This window comes from Anopheles cruzii, chromosome 3 (genome assembly GCF_943734635.1).
Source record: "Anopheles cruzii chromosome 3, idAnoCruzAS_RS32_06, whole genome shotgun sequence".
In the NCBI taxonomy this organism is placed as follows: domain Eukaryota; kingdom Metazoa; phylum Arthropoda; class Insecta; order Diptera; family Culicidae; genus Anopheles; species Anopheles cruzii.
Window position 1 is genome coordinate 16,910,377 of NC_069145.1, and position 20,114 is coordinate 16,930,490.

The 20,114-nt window shown below is 51.0% G+C and overlaps 3 protein-coding genes across 3 annotated transcripts; 2 read left to right on the top strand and 1 right to left on the bottom strand.

Annotated features, from left to right (window-relative positions):
- Positions 1 to 550: 550 nt before the first annotated feature.
- LOC128273078 (vacuolar protein sorting-associated protein 37A) lies at positions 551 to 1,852 on the bottom strand. Its single transcript, XM_053010992.1, has 3 exons — positions 1,685 to 1,852; positions 1,429 to 1,621; positions 551 to 1,360 (listed from the first exon to the last, which is right to left on the bottom strand). The coding sequence occupies exons 1-3, from the start codon at positions 1,726 to 1,728 to the stop codon at positions 659 to 661; spliced, it is 939 nt and encodes a 312-aa protein (XP_052866952.1). The 5' UTR covers positions 1,729 to 1,852; the 3' UTR covers positions 551 to 658.
- Positions 1,853 to 3,324: 1,472 nt separating this feature from the next.
- On the top strand, positions 3,325 to 6,864 carry LOC128273472 (integrator complex subunit 3 homolog). Its single transcript, XM_053011439.1, has one exon. It carries the CDS (start codon positions 3,325 to 3,327, stop codon positions 6,862 to 6,864), a length of 3,540 nt encoding a protein of 1,179 aa, XP_052867399.1.
- Positions 6,865 to 8,273: 1,409 nt separating this feature from the next.
- Positions 8,274 to 9,865, top strand: LOC128272418 (FAM172 family protein homolog CG10038). Its single transcript, XM_053010222.1, has 4 exons — positions 8,274 to 8,564; positions 8,634 to 9,298; positions 9,375 to 9,459; positions 9,520 to 9,865. The coding sequence occupies exons 1-4, from the start codon at positions 8,384 to 8,386 to the stop codon at positions 9,651 to 9,653; spliced, it is 1,065 nt and encodes a 354-aa protein (XP_052866182.1). The 5' UTR covers positions 8,274 to 8,383; the 3' UTR covers positions 9,654 to 9,865.
- The last annotated feature ends 10,249 nt before the right edge of the window (positions 9,866 to 20,114 follow it).

Here is a 20,114-nt window from a genome sequence, read left to right on the forward strand (position 1 = left end):
CATATCGCGATACTCATTTAATAATCATAAGCGATTCTAGATTGCTATACTTTTAAAATTATGATGAAATTAAATGAAATTTCATTAGTTTCAATGATTTTTATTGCGGTGTTTGATACGCTTGGTAAATATCTACACGTCCCAAGACTACCATCCTGCCATACATCATGGAACACATTAAATAGACTCTTGATACAAGGCGAACATGGGCGAGGGCTAGAGATAACGGTGCCATTGGCCGTGAGTTATTCTCCTTACGCACACGCACTCTCTCTCTTTGTCTCTCTATCTCTTGATCGGTGGACAAGTCTGTTAACAGCGCAGTACATGCTTTACGCATTGCCGTTCGTCCTCGCATGTAATCTGCTAAGGATAAGCGTGTTCAACAACACTGTTGCGCGCGCTCCCGTTGGTAGGTCATGTGTCGGCAGCTAGCCTTTCTTTCAGTGCAGCAAACTCAGTGCATTTTTTTTTTCGCTTCGGGGGGGCAGAGCCTGCGCGTTATGAACGGTTTCGGATGTGGAGTAAATCAAAGGGCACCGTATTTTGTTTCCCCACGACCGGCGGCAGGGAATTGCTTTAGTAAGCGAATGAGAATAATGTACGCCATGCGCTACATAACGCAAAAGTATCACAAGAAAATTGTTCCAGCCGGCCCTCAGAAAGCAGCGCGCTCCAGGGCCGTTAGTTGCTGCACAAGCCGGTCCTCCTTCGCCTTCCGCTGTGTGTAGAGTTTGCGGGTTTCGATGAAATTTTGCAGAAACGCACCGACGTCCGTGTCGCCGGCTAGGAAACGCTGCGCTTCGTCGTCACTCTTGGCATCCGCCGTCGACACGGCAATCTGGAGCAGCTCCTTGATGTGTTGTGGTGAAAAATCTTCGGCCTTCCGCTGGTACCGCTGGCTGGCACTTTCCCAGTGCTGGCCGAGCCGCTTGAACTCGATCGCCAGCGATTCAAGGTGGCCTTTGCGCTCTTCGAGCGCTTCGCGGCGGGCCAGATTGTCCAGGGCCAGCGCCTCGATGCGGCCCATCAACTGTTCCATTTCATCGGTTTGATGCTGCACGAACGGTAGCTTCTCGATAAAGTCCTCCCGATAGTCATCGTCCGCGTCCAGGCGGGACAGTTCCTCGGTGGTTAGTTTTTGCAACCCGAACGGATCCTGTTCGTGGCTGCTGTTCGGCGACACAACGTTCCGGGGTTCGCCGGCGAACTCGTGCACGTTTCCGTTGCGGCACTGCGGCTGCTGATGGGAATGGTGTTGCGGTGTGGATGGAGTTTCGTTAAAGACCATTGGCGGGTGCTTCTCGAACTCCCTGCCGACCGCCTGCACTATTCGTCCCAGGTCGGAATGGATCGTATACTACGCGTTTGAATGCATTTAAGGCATTAGGTCACCGAGGTTTCAAAAAATGTGTCTCCATCACTTACATTTAGAATTCCTGGAGCACCCTCAATCTCACCGGTTGTCGGGTTGACCCACTGGTGGCGCAGAATAGGACTCACTATTAGCTTCGGCTTTTCATTCGGAAACCCGCTGCCGAGATGGATGTTGATTGCAATTTCACGACCGCCACAGTCGAAGTTGACCAGGTATTCTTCATTCTCCACCACCTCCTGTACGCTGCAGGAAAAACAATAGAATCCACTGTGGTGTCTTGTGATTGAATACTTGTTTGTAACATACTTGTGATTGAATATCTTTAACGTATCGATCTGCCTTTTACGCATCGTTCCGAACGTTCGATCTCGGCGGAAGAGATCAGAAGAACTCGTTGATGGGTATCCTAGAAACCGGTTCGGGCAAAATTGACCATTGAAAATATTAATTTGATTGGCAAAACGGTGACTCAATTTCGCGATGTTGTTTTGTTTTGGTTACGTTTGAGCTGTCAGCTGCTTCTTTTTTCTTTTCTTTTAAATCACGTTTGCGCAAGAAACGTCAGAAGCCATTCGAAAAATTTATCAGTTTCTATAAAATTGGTAGGTAAATTTATTTTACTATTTCTCGAAAGGTTTTAAATAATGATTTCGAATTAATTAATTTATTAATTAATTAATTTTTATTATTTTTGCCCCTGGGTTTCGGTATAACAGTTCGGTATAACAGTCTGTCGGAGAGTCTCACTCTTGTGAGAACACCAGAATGAGAATGAGAATTCGAATCGAAAAGTGAGAATTGCTTTGAATTCGATTTTTAAGTCAAGGTTGAAGGATTTAAAATATATTTTTTGTTATATTTTCATTATTTTTTATTCTTAATGATCACCAAATGGCCAAATGTGTCAGGTTTCGCAGGCCAACGCAATTTAGAACTTTTTCTATTCAATTTGGTGAGAAAACCAGAAGGAGATTGCGAATGAGGATGAGAATTCGAAAAAGGTGAGTAAGTTTGTCATGCTCTTTCCCGAAGAGCGGGCGAGAGAGAGAGAGAGAGAGAGAGAAACAGCAGCGCCAAGAAATGTCAAAACAACCGATCGCCAACAAGCACAGTGAGAAACAATTGAACGACGAGCGGGTGTGTTTTGTAGTTGGGAAGGGTTTTTTGCTTTTTACACTCAAACCGTTGCCGCAGTCTGGTTCGCGGGGACATTGGCAAAACAGCGAGAAGAGCGAGCGATCCCGAAAATCCCGGAGGCATACTCGCGACGGGTTTTGGAAAAATTTCTGTCACAAAGTGCCCCAGTTTGGTAATGGCATCCGCACTGGCCGATGGCGCGACCATCGGGTTTCCGCCGGACACCATCGAGCAAACACTAATCGTTCGTTTTGTTTTAGGATTTTCCACTATTCCTGGTTCTGCTGTGTTTTCGACGGTTGCTTTCTCGTAGAGAGAGTCGAGTTTGACAGTTCGTCCACTTTGGCCACCGACCGACCGCGCGTGTAGTGGTGAAACATTGTGCGTACGAAAACTGCCAGTGAGAAGCGATACGCGCGTGTGTGTGAATGTGTGTTGTGCGAAAAAGAGAAGACGAGCGAGCGAGCGAGAAGGATTGAGCGACGTGCATTTGTAGTGAAGAACGGGAATACGATTTGGCCCCAACTGGCCGCGCTCCGCACTTGGCGCTCTGCTCCACCCGTTCCACACGCCCGGAACGTCAAACGAGCGTCGCCTTTCGCGCAGGAGGAGGACGAGCGCGGGCTTTCTTCACGGGGTGCGTGTGTGTTGCATGTGAGAAGGGCACGGACCCGCGTGCGTGTCCCAGTTTCCGTCGGTCGAGCAGGCCACGCGGGAACAGCGCCACCGACACGACACGACGAGCAGGAACGCCGCAACGGAACGCACAGACAGCACACCGACCGGGGTCGGCATAGAAGCGCACACCGATGGACCCGGGCGCCAAGCAGTTCGAGGGTAAACTGTTCCTGCAGACGATCGACATCCGCGATGAGAACGAGGAAAAGTATATGCGGGCGTACCGCAGCTTCGAGGAGACGACGGCCGGGCTCAGCGATAAGGACTTCCACGACCTGCTGTCGGCGCTCGTCAGCAAGGAGAAGCAGCACGAAGACATTTCGCTCGCCCTGGTCTACATCATACTGACCGATCCGCTGGCGGCACCGAAAACGTACCGCGATCTTACGCTGCTGACGCGCGATGGGCTCGGGTTCGTCACCAACAGCCTGGCGATGCTGGTGGCCGAAAAGCATCACAAGCTCACGGACCTCGGCCGCAAGCAGTTGCTGTGGTTGCTGCGGGAGCTAATCAAAAACCAGGTCCTGAACGTGGACAACCTGGCGTGGAACATACTGCGGCAGGCGAGCGGCGGAGACATTAGTCCGAAAAATATCGCCCTCATCGAGGGCCTGCTGGACATCTTCACCGACCACCGGGCGTGGCTCGAGAAGGACCCGTTTCTCGTCGGCACGGTCGCTTACACGTACGTGCGGTTGATCGAGGACCACTCGGGGCCTCAGTTTGGGCATTTGCGCACCCGCGAGGTGAAGTTTGTGATCAGTTTGATACGCGACCGGTTCTCCGACATCATCCCGCTCGGGCGCGAGTTCGTGCGGCTGCTGCAGAACGTCAGCCGCATACCGGAGTTTGATCAGCTGTGGAAGGACATGCTGTACAACCCGAAATCGCTCTGCCCCACGTTCAACGGTGTGTGGCAGCTGCTGCAGACGCGCACCAGCCGCCGGTTCTTGCGCGGCCGCCTGACGCCCGACATCGAGCGCAAGGTGCACTTCCTCACGAGCAACGTCAAGTTCGGCAATCACACGCGCTACCAGGATTGGTTCCAGGAGCGCTACTTTACGACGCCCGAATCGCAGAGCCTGCGGTCGGACCTGATACGCTTCATCATCAGCGCCATCCACCCGACGAACGATATGCTCTGCTCGGACATCATGCCCCGCTGGGCGATCATCGGGTGGCTGCTGACGTCGTGTACGAACGCGGTCGCCCTGGCCAACGCCAAGCTGGCCCTGTTCTACGACTGGCTGTTTTTCGATCCGATCAAGGACAACATCATGAACGTGGAGCCCGGCATCCTGGTGATGTTTAACTCGATCAAGAACCATCCGCTCGTGAGCTGCACGCTGCTCGACTTTCTGTGCCGCATCATGAAGAACTTCTACCCGAAGTGGGAGGATCGCATCCGGGCCGGGATCTACAACTCGTTGCGCAAGATCCTGGAGATGAAGGTGATCCCCAATCTGGGCCCCCTGTTCGACTCACCGAGGCTCGATCGCGAGCTGAAGATGATGCTGAGAGAAAACTTCCGCGAGTTTTGGACAAACAGCGCACCGCCCAACAGTGGCAAGTACGGGCCGGGCGGCGCAATGATGTTCCCGGGTACGCTGGAAGCTCCGGGGCTCCATCCGGGCGTGCACCCGGGGCAAACATCGGACATCACACTCATGACGGGCGGACGGTTGATGGAGCAGCAGCGCAAACTGCACGGCGACTCGGGTGGAGGAGGATTACCACCACCCGGCACAGGGGCTGCGGCGGGCTTTGTGGGACCAATGGCAGCCCCGGTGGGTACACTGTTGTCCGCTCAGCAGCAGCGGCTAGGCATGACGCGTGTTGCGGGGCGAGCGGCCACCAACAAGGCCGGAACACCGGAAGACCCAAAGTTCAGCGACGACGAGGCTGACGCTGATGCCGCAAAGATGAAGCCACCGGCGGCCGCGTTGACGACGAACGCGATGCTAATGACGGGCACTGATCGGGGGGCCATCGGTACGATCCCAGGGACACTGGCGGCACCTACGGTGGTTGCCACGAAAACGGAGGACGTGTCGGACGACGACGATCTGCCGCTGGCAAAGGTACGGCTGCTGGAGAAACCACCGGCGATCGCGAAGGTGGCGCTTCCGGACACGCTCAACACACACCTGGAGGAGTTTCTGAAGGAGAAGAGCGCCAAAGCGTTCGAACCGCTGCTGCAGAGTCTCGGCAGCTGCGGGAAGCAAGCGCTTAACCAGGAGCAAGAGAACTACCTCACGGAGAGTGTGCTGTCGGTGATACGGCAAACGCTGCCCGACAAGAGCTACTTCCCGGAGTCGAAGACGGACGACAATCTGTCCGAAAGCATCAACTACCCGCTGTTTGCCGCGTACCGGTTGCTCTATCAGCAGGAGGAGTCGTGCAAGAAGCGCGTCATGGCGCTGCTCGTCGCGATCGTGAGCCGCGTAAACGTGGCCGGCTACATGTTGCTGTACTTTCTGAAGGTGCACGGCAAACTGCAGTGCCGGCGGAAGGAAAGTGGCAGTGGCAGCACCAACACCGCTTTCAAAGCCTCCGTCTACACGGTGATGTGTGAGGCGCTCGACGATCCCGACACGGTCGACGAGTGCATCGAGAAGGACCTCAATCTGCTGGAGAAATACAACACGCAAATGTTTCTGTGGATTCTGCCCGACATGTACCGCGAGTTTAAGCCGACCATGCTGAACAACTCGACCGTGCTGCATTTGCTCGTCGGGTGCATCGACGGGACGAACCTGCGCGACATCATCTACAGCATCACGCAGGGCAAGCTGATCATCTTCGACGAGGACGGCATCGTGGACATACTGCGCAAGAGTCTCGAGTACGAAACGTTCGAGCAGATCTGCATCTGGCAGCTGGTGCAGGCGCACGACATCCCGCTCGACACGTTTCAGGAGATCATCCCCGACCTGGAGGCCAGTTTGCACGCGGAAGCCCTGACCGCGATCCTGTTGCTGCTGCGCAGCGAAAAGCCGACCACGGAGCTGGTGCGGTTGCTGTTGAGCCGCGGCTCGGATGCACCCAAGCACCGGGGCGACCCCTTCGTCACGTCCGTGCTGCGCTACTGGTGCCAGGAGTTTGAGGAAAAGCTGTCGGAGCTGATCGCGGCCCTGCTGACCTCGAAGTATCCCTCCAATTCGCCCAACAAACGGAAGCGACCGTCGAAGAGTGCGCAACAAAATACGGCCCCCAGCTCGGACCAGCTGCTGAACCATTTGGAACACTTTCGGCGCAGCTGCCGGCACGGGAACGGCACGGGCACTGGGCTGTTCGTACAAAACGATATGCAGCGGGCGCTACAGACGGCGTTCGCCCACAGTTCCGAGGCCCAGCGGAAGCAGTTCACCGATCTGTTCGCGCTGGCCGCCGAGGACGAAACGTCCACCACGGTCGGACGACGGGGCACGAGCAGTCGCGGTCGGAAGGCACCGTCGAGCAAGAAGGAAACGGCCGCGGAAAAGGCGGCCGCTGCCGCGACACACACCAACAACAGCAAAAAGGCTGCCGCGGCCGCAGCGGCGGCGGCTGCCGCAGCGGCAGCCGCGGCCGAAACGACCTCCAACTACTTCAGCGACGATTCGAGCGACGAAGACTGGTCCAAACAGAAAGCCTCGAAACGACGGAAAACGCTCAGCGATTCCGATTGACACGATCGTCGCTCGTCGGCGAAACGATCGGAACGGAGCGGTCGGGCGAAGGAGGTGGTCCTTTTGTACAGGAGCAGGGTGTTCAGGGGTGGCGTCGCCGCTGCCGCCGGCTGCTGGTCGTGGACACGCGGATCGAAACTGCCATTACGCTTTCGTTGTCGTAATGACGGCGACCCCGGGGATGCTGTTGCCGCTATGGCCGCGTTTGGCCAGGAGGGAGTCCTGCCGGAGTCTACTCGCTGCGGTGCGATGTTTCGCGCCACCGTCGAGAGGATGCTGGGGTGTCCTTTCCCGGGTTCCGGGACGGGGGAACACATTCGTTTATTCCTTCGTTTTTACGGTTACGTTTCGCCCGTTTCGTTCGAACTCTCCCACAAATGAATTGTAAAATATCCCGCTAGTGTTAAGGATGGGCAGGGAACGCGCGGATCCTCCGAGCAGCTTACCAGAGCCAGAGTGCTCGCGGTCGCAGACGTGGTAAGCAAAGCGGGGCAGGGCGCGATAGAAAGAGTTAGTAGCACATTCTGTTTTTAATTTTTGAATTATGTTTTCGATCGAAACGGCAACGGTGGCGCAAACCGGCGTAGGCAGAGCACAGGTGTATAGACTGACATACGTACCAAGGACCTTCGAGAGGGCATTGAGCTTCCGGGATCCGCCGGAATACGTTGTGGTATGTGGTATCAAATGCGAGGAACACAGGGACCCACTCACGGCCAGAGCCATACGGGACGGCCCCACTCGGGTGATTCAGGAAGGAAGGCAAACTTTTTACACTTTCACTTCCTTCACTTGGCGCAAATCAAAATCGGTCATCAAATCATCGGTCCCACGCGCGATCGATGTACAAATTATGATCAGCTAGGAAGGGCCGGCGGGTCCATTTCCGGGTGGCCAGCCAGGGTTTGTAGCGGACGCACTGACGCAAAACGAATGGATACAGTTACACAAAACACCTAGTACTTGCGGTCGACAGCATATGTAATAGTATTTCTAAAAAAATGTTTATAGTTTAAATAAAGCGAACATTGGTGTAAAGATGTCCTAGAAAAAAGGGTTCCAAGAGTGGTCGCGAGGGTCGCAGGGTTAATAATCTTTTTTTCAGCTTCCGCTCGTGTCCTGCGGCAACTAAATAATAATTATTTGAGATTTTTTAATCTTTCTGTAAACCGCACATTTGGTCCGGATCGGATCGGCTAAGAGCCCTACCGTATGTTGCCGCTGCAAAGAGAGTGCCGCTGTGCGAAAAGGTTTGCCAGCTGTCAGTTCGTTCCGGTTATTTACTTATTATTATTATTATTATTATTATTCGTATGTCGGTCACGGTTTTTAGGACATAAACAAAGTGGTCACATTCGCGTGGTAGTGATTATTTAATCAATGTATCCTGCGCTTTACATAATCTCGCTCGTTTTCGTTGCCGTTAAGCTGGTTAATATTTAGTGATCCGGATTTTCGGTCGTTTGATTCGGCACGGCACAAGCGCGGTGCCGATCGCAGAAGGCGCTGTTGAACGCTTATGAGGGGTTTGCTTCCTCTTCTGCAGCCCGCCCAGCTACTACGCACGTGTGGAGTGTTCCGGTGGCCACCACTAGCAGCAGTTGCCGCACTAGCCGTAGGACTATCCGCGCGGATGGCCAGCTCGGAGGAACGCACCTATCCGACCACATTGGAGGGTTTCGGGTATGGTTTCAACGATGGTAAGCGTTAACGATTAACATTGGGTTCTCAAGGACTACTCGACTTGATGACGTTCGGTTTACTTGCAGCGGGAAAATTGCGACAAATCGACAAAGAAACGGGAAAGCTGACCGACCGCATCTTCGACTATCAAGTGTACACGTCGCTTTCGGAGAACCAGGCACACTACGAAGCGCTCGGCGATGTTATCACGGAGTACGTGTACGATCGGCTAGAGACCAATGTGGGTCTTAAGAAGCTCTACCTTCCGGCTGACGTACCTCCGGAAGAGGCGACGTTTATCTTCAGCACCCAGGAGAAGCTGCAGCGGCCAAAGAAACTGCTTGTGTTGATTCACGGAAGTGGTGTGGTGAGGGCCGGTCAGTGGGCTCGCAGTCTCATCATCAACGATTGCCTCGATTCCGGAACACAAATTCCGTACATCGACAAGGGACGCGAACTGGGCTACGAGGTGCTGGTGTTGAACACGAACGACAACTATCGGACGGTGGGCGGTGACCGGAAGCCGATCCGTAGTAGCCGCAATCCCACCGAGCATGCGGCCACAGTGCTCGAGCAGCACATCTTGGCAAGCGAACCGGAAGCCGTTGCCATCGTTGCCCACAGCTACGGTGGAGTGGTGACGGTTGAGCTGGCCCAACGCTATCCGAAGTTTTTCCAGCAGAAAGTGTTTGGTGTCGGATTTACCGATAGTGTCCATTCGGCCTCGCTGGTGCCGGAAGTGTTGAAAGGGGTAAGTGTGGCAAATGACGTGCAGCAACTTGGGGTATTTTAATGAGACCTGACCTTGTGTCTTTCTCCTTTTGCAGATCGCACGGAACTGGGTTACGGCGAAGGATCCTCTCGATACACCGCTGACAATTACGAAGCGCGACATACCGCGGCACTCGGCAGGTACGATAAGCGCGTTGTGATTAGATTTCACAGTTTAATATTTGATTCATATCTCCATAGGCCATATCAAACACGAGATGACGTCGTATAGCTGCATGGGTGCACTGTTTGACTTTCTGGAGGCTCGATACGTGGAGTTTAGTCAACGGTCATCGGAACCGCACCCTAAAAAGAGCAAGGGAGACGAATTGTGAGATAGGCAATGCTGGCACGTTGGCTACCAGTGAATAGTGAACCCTTTTTATGGATGTCTACGGTTGGGGCTTGTGTACAAAACGTGGAAAATAATTGTTTTCGCACCAAACGTATTTTAGGGATAACAGAGAACAGTGAATGTCGCAAAAAGTCAAGTGACCGTGGCCGTGTAATTTTGTTTTTAATAAAAAAAATGCTATTCCTGTCATTTTCAAAACATCTGGATCCGGAACTGAGTGAGATATGATTTTGAAAGAATGCAACGAAATATTTCAGCGCTCGACTGAGCAATGCGAAGTATTTCACACGTGGCTCTCGCGTACAACTTACACACGTTCCTTTCGCCTTCCTTCGATTCCTTTTTCGCTACAGACCAGGAAAAAGTCGGCGATATCGATTGTTTTTGGCGTTTTCACAATGAAAAGAAGTTTTTTAAGCTTTGTCAATAATTTATTTAATGCATTTTCCGCTGCTCTTTATTACGAAATATAAACACACGATAAAACACACACAAAAGAAGCGTGAAAAAAACAGAAACAGCTTACATTAAATAAAACGGAGCAAATAGGGAACACATAGAGCTGCCCCGCGTTGCGATGATGCTATTAATAATGAAGAAGAGATCAGTAAAATACATGAATAATGTGTAGCCATTGGAAAATAGTTTCGGTTTCTGTTGTGAATTGAATAAAAATCAATAAAGTCATGAATTTCACGTTTTGCCAAAATTTGCTTAATTGCTTCTGTTTCTTTCATCCGAAAATTATAATCTGTTAATTGTTTTGTGAATCGCTACATCCCGAAAGAGAACGGCAGCTTACATTTGTACAATGGCCATCGGACAGTTTGTTGGTAGTTTGTTCAAATCCTGAAGTGGGTTTTGGGATGAAATAGTGAGAGCAACTGTGGGATCCGTGTTCCGCGCCGATTATTTGTAATCATCTTGAGAAAATGACACCCGTCCTACCGGTCCTTGGGAACCTCAACGGACAATCTTCGATCGTTCTTTCGAGGACTTACTTTAAACATACGACGGGGTTCACCATCTTGCGCGTGGTTCCATCTTCGATTGAGCGAATCTTCCCCGCTAATACACCAACCTCTCGCAACCGGTGGTGTTGGTTAAATCCGTTTAAATCGAAATCAGCCCACAGCCGTTTCAGGCAGTGACGCCCGTCGAGGGGTTTATTTTACATTCACCATTTTTGTAGTAAATCTCGCCACCGATTGTGTGGTACGCTAGATTACCATCTTCTTCCTCCCTGTGTTGGTTGGTTGATTATTTTTGCTGCTCTTCTGTGGTCTGATTTTGAGTTCGTTGATTGTCCTGGCGTTCCTAGTCTATGGGACACGATTTCTGTGTACGTCACAACGGGAGCCGGGGGTAATCACGCGGCGTAATTCGGCGAAGCAGCTCCCGATCTTCTTAAGGAAATTTACAGCAAGACAAGACGGTGCTTCCGACGTTCCCGCCTTCCTTTCGGAACCCTATCGAAAGCACCGGAGTTGCGGATAAAGAATTTCTTTCTGTGCGCTACCGATCCGCATTGTGGAAGTTTTCTCCGTTGAAGAAATCTACAAGCCGTGTGTCCTTTTGTCCCAGCACCGTAAGACATTTCGCACTCGTCGATGGTTGCCTGCCTCGTGGCGTTGCTTATCAGCGTGTTTCATCATTATCCTACGCCCAGGAGCCACGGACCGCGAACCGCGACTGTGGAGATAGACTTTCGCGCCAGCGACAGACTCATCCGCACATTAACAGCCTCCCGTTGGTAGTAGTAACGTACGATAATCGCAAAGCAATTGTAAACTGGTTGTTTTCGGCGGGCGGTACATTCGCCGGTGGTCCTGCGGAGTACCGCCGTCCGTGTAAAGCTCAACGAGATAAGAACCGAGAACGCGCGGTGTGACAAGCGCCTTAATCCAGCCAGTCAGTGTCGAACGGCTGGTGGTCGATTTAGCTTAAGCCGACGGACTGAGTGATACAACAATCAACATACATTACACTTTTAATGTAACGTTCTGATCAGTTCTGAGTCGATAATCGTACCATTTCGTACGAGTGTATTAAAATTTTGCGAACGTTCTGCAACAACTCGTTCTATTTGGATCATTTGACCCATTTACTGCTTAAATGATAACAAAGAAAAGACACAGCCAATCGGTTAACACATGTCAAACAAACAGTCCCAATGAATTCGAATCACGCTGTAACCCAAAATTAGGTACTTAAAACCATGCTTAACTTCGAAAATTTAAATCCCTCAAACGGTAGCCCGGTTTAGGCAGTTGAATCGGTTCGAAAAAGCGCCAAAATGTAGGCAATCTGAAACTGTTTCGATACCTTCATCTCAAACCGCCTGAAAGTATGCAGTTGGAAACACTTTATGTGTCCTCTTCGGTTTTTTTAAGCGACAAGCGAAAAAGAGGTTAAAAAAATGTGAAATAACAGGAAAATCTGTGCCGTTGGCTTAAAAACACTGCGCACATTATGAGATTAAAAAGAAAACGCTTTTCCGATGAACTGACATTTTCCGAGCTCTGTCAGGCCGCGCGCTCACGTTAATCGTGCAGAAAGAAAGAAAATCGAGTCAAACGTGCAGCAAGCGAATCAATTCACATTTTTTTCCCGTTGGCCGTTGACACTGTCGATACAGGAAAAGAGGGGAAACAAACGCTCTTTCGCCCCATGATTAATTTGCGATCGGCGCGATGCATCATCTCCATGGGAATGGCACCTCGGAGTCTGCCAATGGCAGGCGATGCATAAATATTCGCATCGCAGCAACCGTTGGCGGGTGGCGTTGTGGCGGCGAAAGCGAAAGCGACCAAAAAACGGTTCTACAAAACGGTCAAAAAACGAGGCGGGATGACCTCCGCCGGTGGCGGTTGTGTGTGATGGGATTTATGTTGAAATCTGACGCAAATGCGACATTTAACCAGCGCCAGTAAATTATCGGCCCGGCCGAGGCCGTTTTTATGGGTTACCCGCGGGCGGCGCGGGTGGCTTCATGTCATAAAATTATTGTCAACTCCAAAAAAAAGGAAACCATTCTCATTGCGCGCAGGGGTCTCTACGGCAGTGCATTTCCATCGCCGCGCTTCGGTTCCGGTTCCGTTCCGGTTGGCTGACCACTACGCCCCACCGTCACCACGCATCGCTGCGGCGCGGGGCAGAACACCGCCATCGGCAGGACCACTACCGAGCGACCGAATCATGTTTCGTAATTTATTTTCACGCCTCACCGGCACCGTTCAAATCTGTGTTTAAAAGTGTAATTACTTGTGCCGTGCCATGGTTGGCCTCTATTTTTTTTTATTGCCCTCTTCCCTGTTTTATATCCTTTTCGGGGGCCGCCGGGATCCGCTCTGATCGTCGGTATGTGTCCTTGTTGTGGTTGTTGGCAGATTCGGTTGATAATTTTATTTGATTAACTTTTCGAGGCTACGACCGGAACCCGGAGGGGTTTGCCTTCCACTTGGTCCACTTGGTCCTTGCTTCCGGCCCACGCTGGAACGGAAGTTTGAAATCATAACATGTCGGGGCTCCTGTCGGCGGCTCACGGAAATGATCTGCCCCAGCCAGGTCCTAACGGGGTTGCTTCTGGACTCGGAACACTACGCGCGTGTGTGTGGGAATTCCGGGCTTCGTGTTTTTGGGGTTTCCGATTTCCCACTCGTTAGCTGCGTCCGTCAACCGGGAGTGCAGTTGCACATTGCCACAATCGAGTGCACACAAGCCGCCCACCCACCTAAATGAAGTCCTGTTTTGCCCGTTTTTGTTCGGCAGTGTGTTGTGGGAGCGATCGGTGATCGTCGAAGCGGAGCCACCGACATCAGGCAGCAAAGATGTTGGGGGCAGGACACCCCAGGACGATGGACGCGAGATTTGATTTTTCCGTTTTGTGGTTTTTGCTGTCCCGGACTCGAGATCTCGGCGCCGGTAACGGAAGGGTGATTGCGTTGATCGGTGTCCGTGCAGCTGGACACGTCGTCCCGTGCGTGGGAAAGTGTACGTTAATGTTCGTAGTGGGGCCCGACAGTTGGCAGTTCCAGTTGGTAGTTCCAGTCCTAACTATCATTCGCTTCTTTGGCTCCTTATAGTGAGCCCCCACAACTCTTCCTGTGACATCTTCCCGTTTCAATTGATATAAATAATGTGTCAGGCCTTTACCGATCCTCAGGACTACCACAAACATCGGGAGATCTTATTCGAACAGAACAACCTTCACAATTTATGATCGATCAATAATCATTCCTTATTGGGTTAATTTAATGGGTTGTAGCATTAAGCATAAACATTGTGTACAAAATTATGTTTACAGATTCACAATTAATAACGTAAGGCTATGAAAACGTCACTCTGACCCACCCGAAGGTGCCTTATGGGACCTTCCGCGAAGTGTGTTCATCTCAACGGAGTCAATCCAAGGAGAACTCCGAAAATTGAATTTTCCCCGTGAGTCGCGGGAGTTATTGGCCGTCGTGTGAAGCTTATCGCCAAGTGAGAACGGATCGTCTTCGTAACATTATGCTGACAAAAGAAGCATAAATCTACCCGTGCTACTTTCTCTCTCTCTCCCTCTCTGTCTTCCAGATTAATCACGTCACAGCCGTGCCAGTCGGTCCCTGGTCACTGGTTAGCATAAAACAATGCCACCAGAGCCAATAGAACCATCGGAGAAGCGCAGCCCAAAGCCGCGCCACTACAATCTTACGGTAAGTTTTAATGATTTTGTGCTGATAAATGGCCCTTGCCCTTGACATGATCATGTGGCCCCTACCGTAGAACGGGGTTTTGCGTGCGTCCATGCGTGCGTGCGAGGGGGGCTTTAGCACCTCGGACGGACAGTGAGCATAAAAGTGCGCGCGAGAGCGAGCATAATCGATGCTCTCGGGAGGAACCCCTCCCGGCCAACATCCCGACTCCAAGCTGGGATGATGATGATGATGATCTACGCGAACCTTCGGTGCCTGACGAGGTGGTGCCGATCCTCGCGCCGCGTCGCGTTGCGTGCGTTCTGTGCGCCAATCAGGCCCAATAGCGGAGAAAGATTGATGAGCCCCCCCGGCCTGGCCACCGCCCCCCACGTGGCCCCACGGCCCAAGGGGTGACTAATGGTCAAAATATAATAAATTTTATTCAATAAATTAACAGATTTTGATGATTCTTGCGGTCCCGTTTGCGTGTATGTGTCGGTTCCCCAGGACTGCTTGACCCCGCCTTTTACCGGCTGAACTCTCGGTTGAAAAGGAGGATGGGGCATCCCCAGGCGTTGCAGAATTCCCTTTCCCTTCCTGCGCAGGGTCCTGCAGCGAAACGCGCCAAATCATCAACCTCGAAGAAGAAGAAGGTGCAAACTAATTTGTGGAAGCTGCTAACTGCACTTGTTTGCCGAGAAGCTATAGGTGCGCCGGTGTCAGCGTGTGTTATGATCCGTTCGTTTCGACCCGACGAGGGGGGACAGTGGGCGGCCTCAAAACAGATGCGTTGCGCTTGACTTCGACCCACCGAGAGCGTTCGTTCGAGGATCTCGACTGCCAGTGAGTCCGTTACAGTCGTTGGCAAGTGTAGCGAATCAGATAAAACTAACAGCATCGCGATTGTGAACATAAAAATAAGGTTTTGTTTACATCGCCTTAGTTATTATTGACCATCAATTGGGATTTTAGAGCGAGTTTAGTCGAATTCATAGAACTTTGCATTTAAATCAAACCAAAAATCTTAAAAGAAAGAAAAATATATTAATATTTTATAGTTTATGATAAATGAGTCATACTTACTTTTAGATGTCCTTCGCCATTAGACAAATAATTCTCCATCATATTATACACCAAAAGACAAACGGAAAACTGGGAAATAATAACCGAAACAAAACAAAATAAAAAAAAACACTAAAACAAAGCTAAACAAGCAAAATTGAATAAAAAAGAATGAAATAAAAACAAAGAAAATAAACAACACAATAGAATAGAACCAATTGAAAAGGTTAAATCGGAATGGGACACCGACGCAGCGCCGTTCCGGCTGACCGTAATCAGGAGCGCCGCCGTGCCCGGCAAAGGTCATTGCAGTTGTCCCTCGGGGTGATGGGTGGTGTTGTGATGAAATTATCATTCTCGCACCTCTTCAGGCACCGGCGGGGTCTGCCTCGGCCGTCCGTCCTCCGCCATGCCTTCATCCGAATGGTAGGCAAAAACAGTCCCTTAACGATCTCTCTCGGTGCTTCCCTGGGACGGTTCCCCACCCCCCACGCACCGCTGGTGGTGGCATTTTTTAGCCTCTTCCCCTTTCCGGCCAGTCGGTCCGGCATTGTTACGGGGTCCGTTCGGTCCTCGCTGGGCAGCCGAGAGTGTGAGCGCGCGTACAAATCGTTTTAAATTCGAGAAAATGATAAATGATACACGGTAATGAATTTATGAAACACTTCGTTTGCTTTCGGGCAGCGGGATAGCCCTACCGTGGGTCCTGAGCCATCGTGTCTCCGTCTTGCCCTGCGTCGTGAACTGAACCCGTGGCGGCGGATGATGCGCCGCGGATGAGTAATGATTGACGTCTTCCAATATCGGTTGCGCTTTCCGGGGTCCGGGCTGCGCTTCCCCTTGGCCGGTTCCTACGGTTGTTGTAGTTTGATTGATCTCTGGCCAGCGCTCCGGGGCACACGGCGCAGCGCAGTGCGGTTCGCATTTCGCTCGTTACGGTGTGTCGCTTTCTTCGAAGCCCTCTGCCGAACCGAGGCTGTCGATAATGATGGCGATGGCCGGGGCTCGTGGTCGGGGCCGGGGAGTGAGAAAAGAGATTTATAAACATTTCAATTAGAAATAGAGTCCATTAATTGGATTTACACGCCGTTTTTTCCCGATGGTGGGCACCGTTTTTTCCCGTTGTCTTCTCTTTTTGTCTTCTTACGTCTCCCGATATGATCCGGACCGGCGCGGAGAAAGGCAATTGATGCTCCGCAGAGGGGTCTTGAGTGGTTTTTGTTGAGTTTTGATCGTTTCATGATATCCACCGGACACGGATGCCACGGAAAACCAAGATCTGCGCCACTCGTTTGTTTCGTTTATTTTGTTGTTCACTTTTTGTTTTATCATTATGGTTTGTAGCTTTTGACCCTTTATCGATTTCATTGTAACTGATGGGACTTTCTTTTGCATTATTTCCTCTCTAGTTTGCAGTTTTAACCTATTTTAGATCTTAACTGGCTTCTTTCATAAAGGAAGTGGACCTAAACAGTTTCCCCAACAAAAGATCACCTGCCCTTTGGTCCACCAATGGTCTCGGCTGGTCGTTAGAAGGAAGGTAAACTTTGCGAACATCACTTGGAGCGCCAACAGACCTCCGTGGTGTCAAAAATCTCTTGCCCCAGAAAGCGGATCGTTCTGAGAGCCTCATTCCGTGCCACGCTGCTCACACAGCCGAACATCGTTTATCTTCGTTTTGTGCCTCCCGGACCTCAGATCTGTCGGCCACGGGCTCCTCCCGGGGAGTTGGTGGGGTCCTAAAATCTTCTGCCTCGAGGCACGAGTGTGCCCGGCACCCGAATAAACGGTACCTCAGCTTGACCTCTCGCGGCTGGGGTTCGCCCATCGATCGGTGAGTCCGGTCTGGTCCGTTTATTAGATTAGGACCCCTAGTTGATCTCTGAGCCGCTCTTGGGGCCATAATTAATCTAAGTCCGTGGGGCGGTCAAGCTAATTGTGGCCGACTCGTTCTCTCTCTCTCTGGCCCGGGTAGCGGATCATCGCATCCCTGCCGAGGCTGTGGATTTTTCTAAGTCCGAAACCGGAGTCCGGAGTGACAAATTGACCATTAAAATAATTACCCTCGATGCGGCGGGGGGGTTGGGGGACACGTTTCTAGTTGGAGTAGTGCATCTGGTCCGGTTTTTTGTTTCGGGTTGGTCCTTGGCGTTTGGCGAGAGGTTACAGCCACACCACCCACCAGCCCTGGCGCGCAAAGGGTGCTCCGTAAATCATAATAATCATTAAACAGCAATCCACTACCGGCACACACACAGTGTGCGGGGAACCGCGTGGTCCTTTCTGGTCCCGGTCGTCCGTCCAGCATATCGGCAGGCGGCATATTGTTGCGCCGTGTTCCGCGGAGGACGCTCGCCGACGGAACGGAAGCAAAAAGTGCATCATTTAGCGATTCCATTTAGGGGCTCACTGTGCGCCATTTTGCCTGGTCCTGGCCGGTGCTCTGGTCATTATGTTAAGTACTTAATAATACCGTTCGGGTGCCTTCGCGGACGCGCGTTGTCTCACTCTCTCTCTCTCCCTCGTTAGCGGCACACTTTTTTCCTCCGTCCCAGTAGTGCCCCACTCGTCGGATGATTAGTGAAGCCGGGAGAGATGCTCTGGCTGGCTGCAATATTTATGAACAACCTTCACCTGAGCCCCGGAGCCGGAAGTCGAAAGTTAGTCCATTTTTGGTGGTCGTGGATTAAAAAGTCCCAAACAGTACCCGGGGCCGGGCGCACCGGCGCGAAGATTAACGGGAGGCAGTACTTAGGGGCTAGGATCGGCCGCCCGGGTGTGTAATCGTCCTGACAGGGAATTAAACCGCCTTTTTGCACCCTCGACTGGTGATGCTCCATCGCTCAGCTGGTGCGGTTCATTATTTTTACGGTTAAGTACCGTTCCAGCGTCAACAGCTCACAGTCTTTCGCCGCTCAGGGATTAGAGTTTTTGTGCGCGTTTTTTTCGGGACTGGCACTTCGCCTTCGGGGAGTCTAATTACTTAATCAGTTAAGATGATCTTTTGTACGTGCGGTTGGTTCGGTGATGGTCGATCGAGTCGAACTCGTTTCTAAAACGTATGCCAAAATTAGGACAATATTTTATAAACCGAGGCCGCCGAGTAATTCCATTAGCAAATAGGTGCCACTTCTGGCATGGATCGTCGCCTCGCCATGGAACGGCTCCCACGGCGGAATGATGCATATGTTGGAGGACGCCACGCGGCTAATTATGGGCCGAACTTTGTGGGCCAAGGAGCCCCGTGGCACGGGGAAGTAATGCATCTTTGCTCTTAACAACAGCATCAACACACAGGCCTCGGTCCCAGCTGTGCTCCTCCGTGCAGCCATTTCGGGGATTAATCTACGCTCCGTCGGTGCGAATCAGTGAGTTTCCTTCGAGGGAGAAAAGTCGTCGGCATCATGGCTCTTTGAAAGTTTTCACGTTTAAAAATGGGTTTGAGTTAGAAAGAATTGTTTCAAACTCTAAGCGCATGTGAGCGTTGAATATTAGCAGTCTTTAATTACTAAGATTAGCGCCAAAGACAGTCCCGTGTGCTGGTAGATGACTGCGGCGAAGGCCTACAATCGAAAATAATAAACAAGATCATTACAAAAAATTATTCCATTGCATTCACTAAAACGTTAGTTATTCTGTTACTTTCTCTGGTTGTTTGGGAACTTAATCTGTTCTACTGCCGACATACATACCTCTGTCTTCAGCTCAAATTGTTTTCGATCTTTTCCTGATAAGTTTCACGAGTTTTATAATTAATTGAAGCTACTTGGGGCAATCTTGCACAGTGACCACGACCAATGACAGCTGATCAAACAGACAAAACGTAAGACAAGTAATGACCTATTGAATATTAAAATCACATTATTAATTTGTGGCAGTTCTCTCTAGAGGTTAAAAATAACACGTTGTAGTTGAGAGAGTAAAGGTGTTGATATGATCTTGGATTAAATAACGGGAAAACATTCTTTGAAACATAACGTAACAATTGAAACAACATAAAAAAACTAAAAAATGACTGTCTTCTCTAATGATGCAGGAAGCGAGCTAGTGTAAGCTGGTTGTTCCCTTTTTTTGAGGATAATCCCTCAAGAATGCACGTGAAAAATGTTACTCTCAGTTTCCTGCAATGAATTCCTGCGATACTTCCGACAACTTGCCGACAGCATCGGACTTACTTACGATCGGCTGCTCTCTCAGACGAAACAACTCAATTAATAACCAGCCGAAGGAGGAATGCGCTTCATTTGGACCTCCTTAACCGAACAACTTCCGGTGGTGGTTAATCAATAATCTACCCGGCGCCAACCGTATTTCCGGCGTCCCTGGTGACAGCCGCTGTCAAATCAGTCCTCAACGTTCCCGTGGTTGGCCTCAAAAGTATGTGCCGTGTGAGGGTGATGATGCCTCTACACAGAGTGTCTCCAGATTTGATGTGATCGACTCGAACTCGGCCGATGAAGATGTGGTCCCCTTTTCGCCATTATCTCAACGCGATGCGGTGGCGCCTCATCAACCGGCTGTTGGCGTAGGGTCCCCGAGAGTCAAAGTTTTTGATTTCCGGAAGGTTTTCGTGGGAAGGAAACGATGCGCATCCTTGCGGTAAGCTTATCGCCCAGACAAGACCGCGCTCAGCGGAGTGCAATTTCTCAACTATCGTCCCGTTCCGACGGTTTTACGAGTTCTTCGGTTCCCACCGA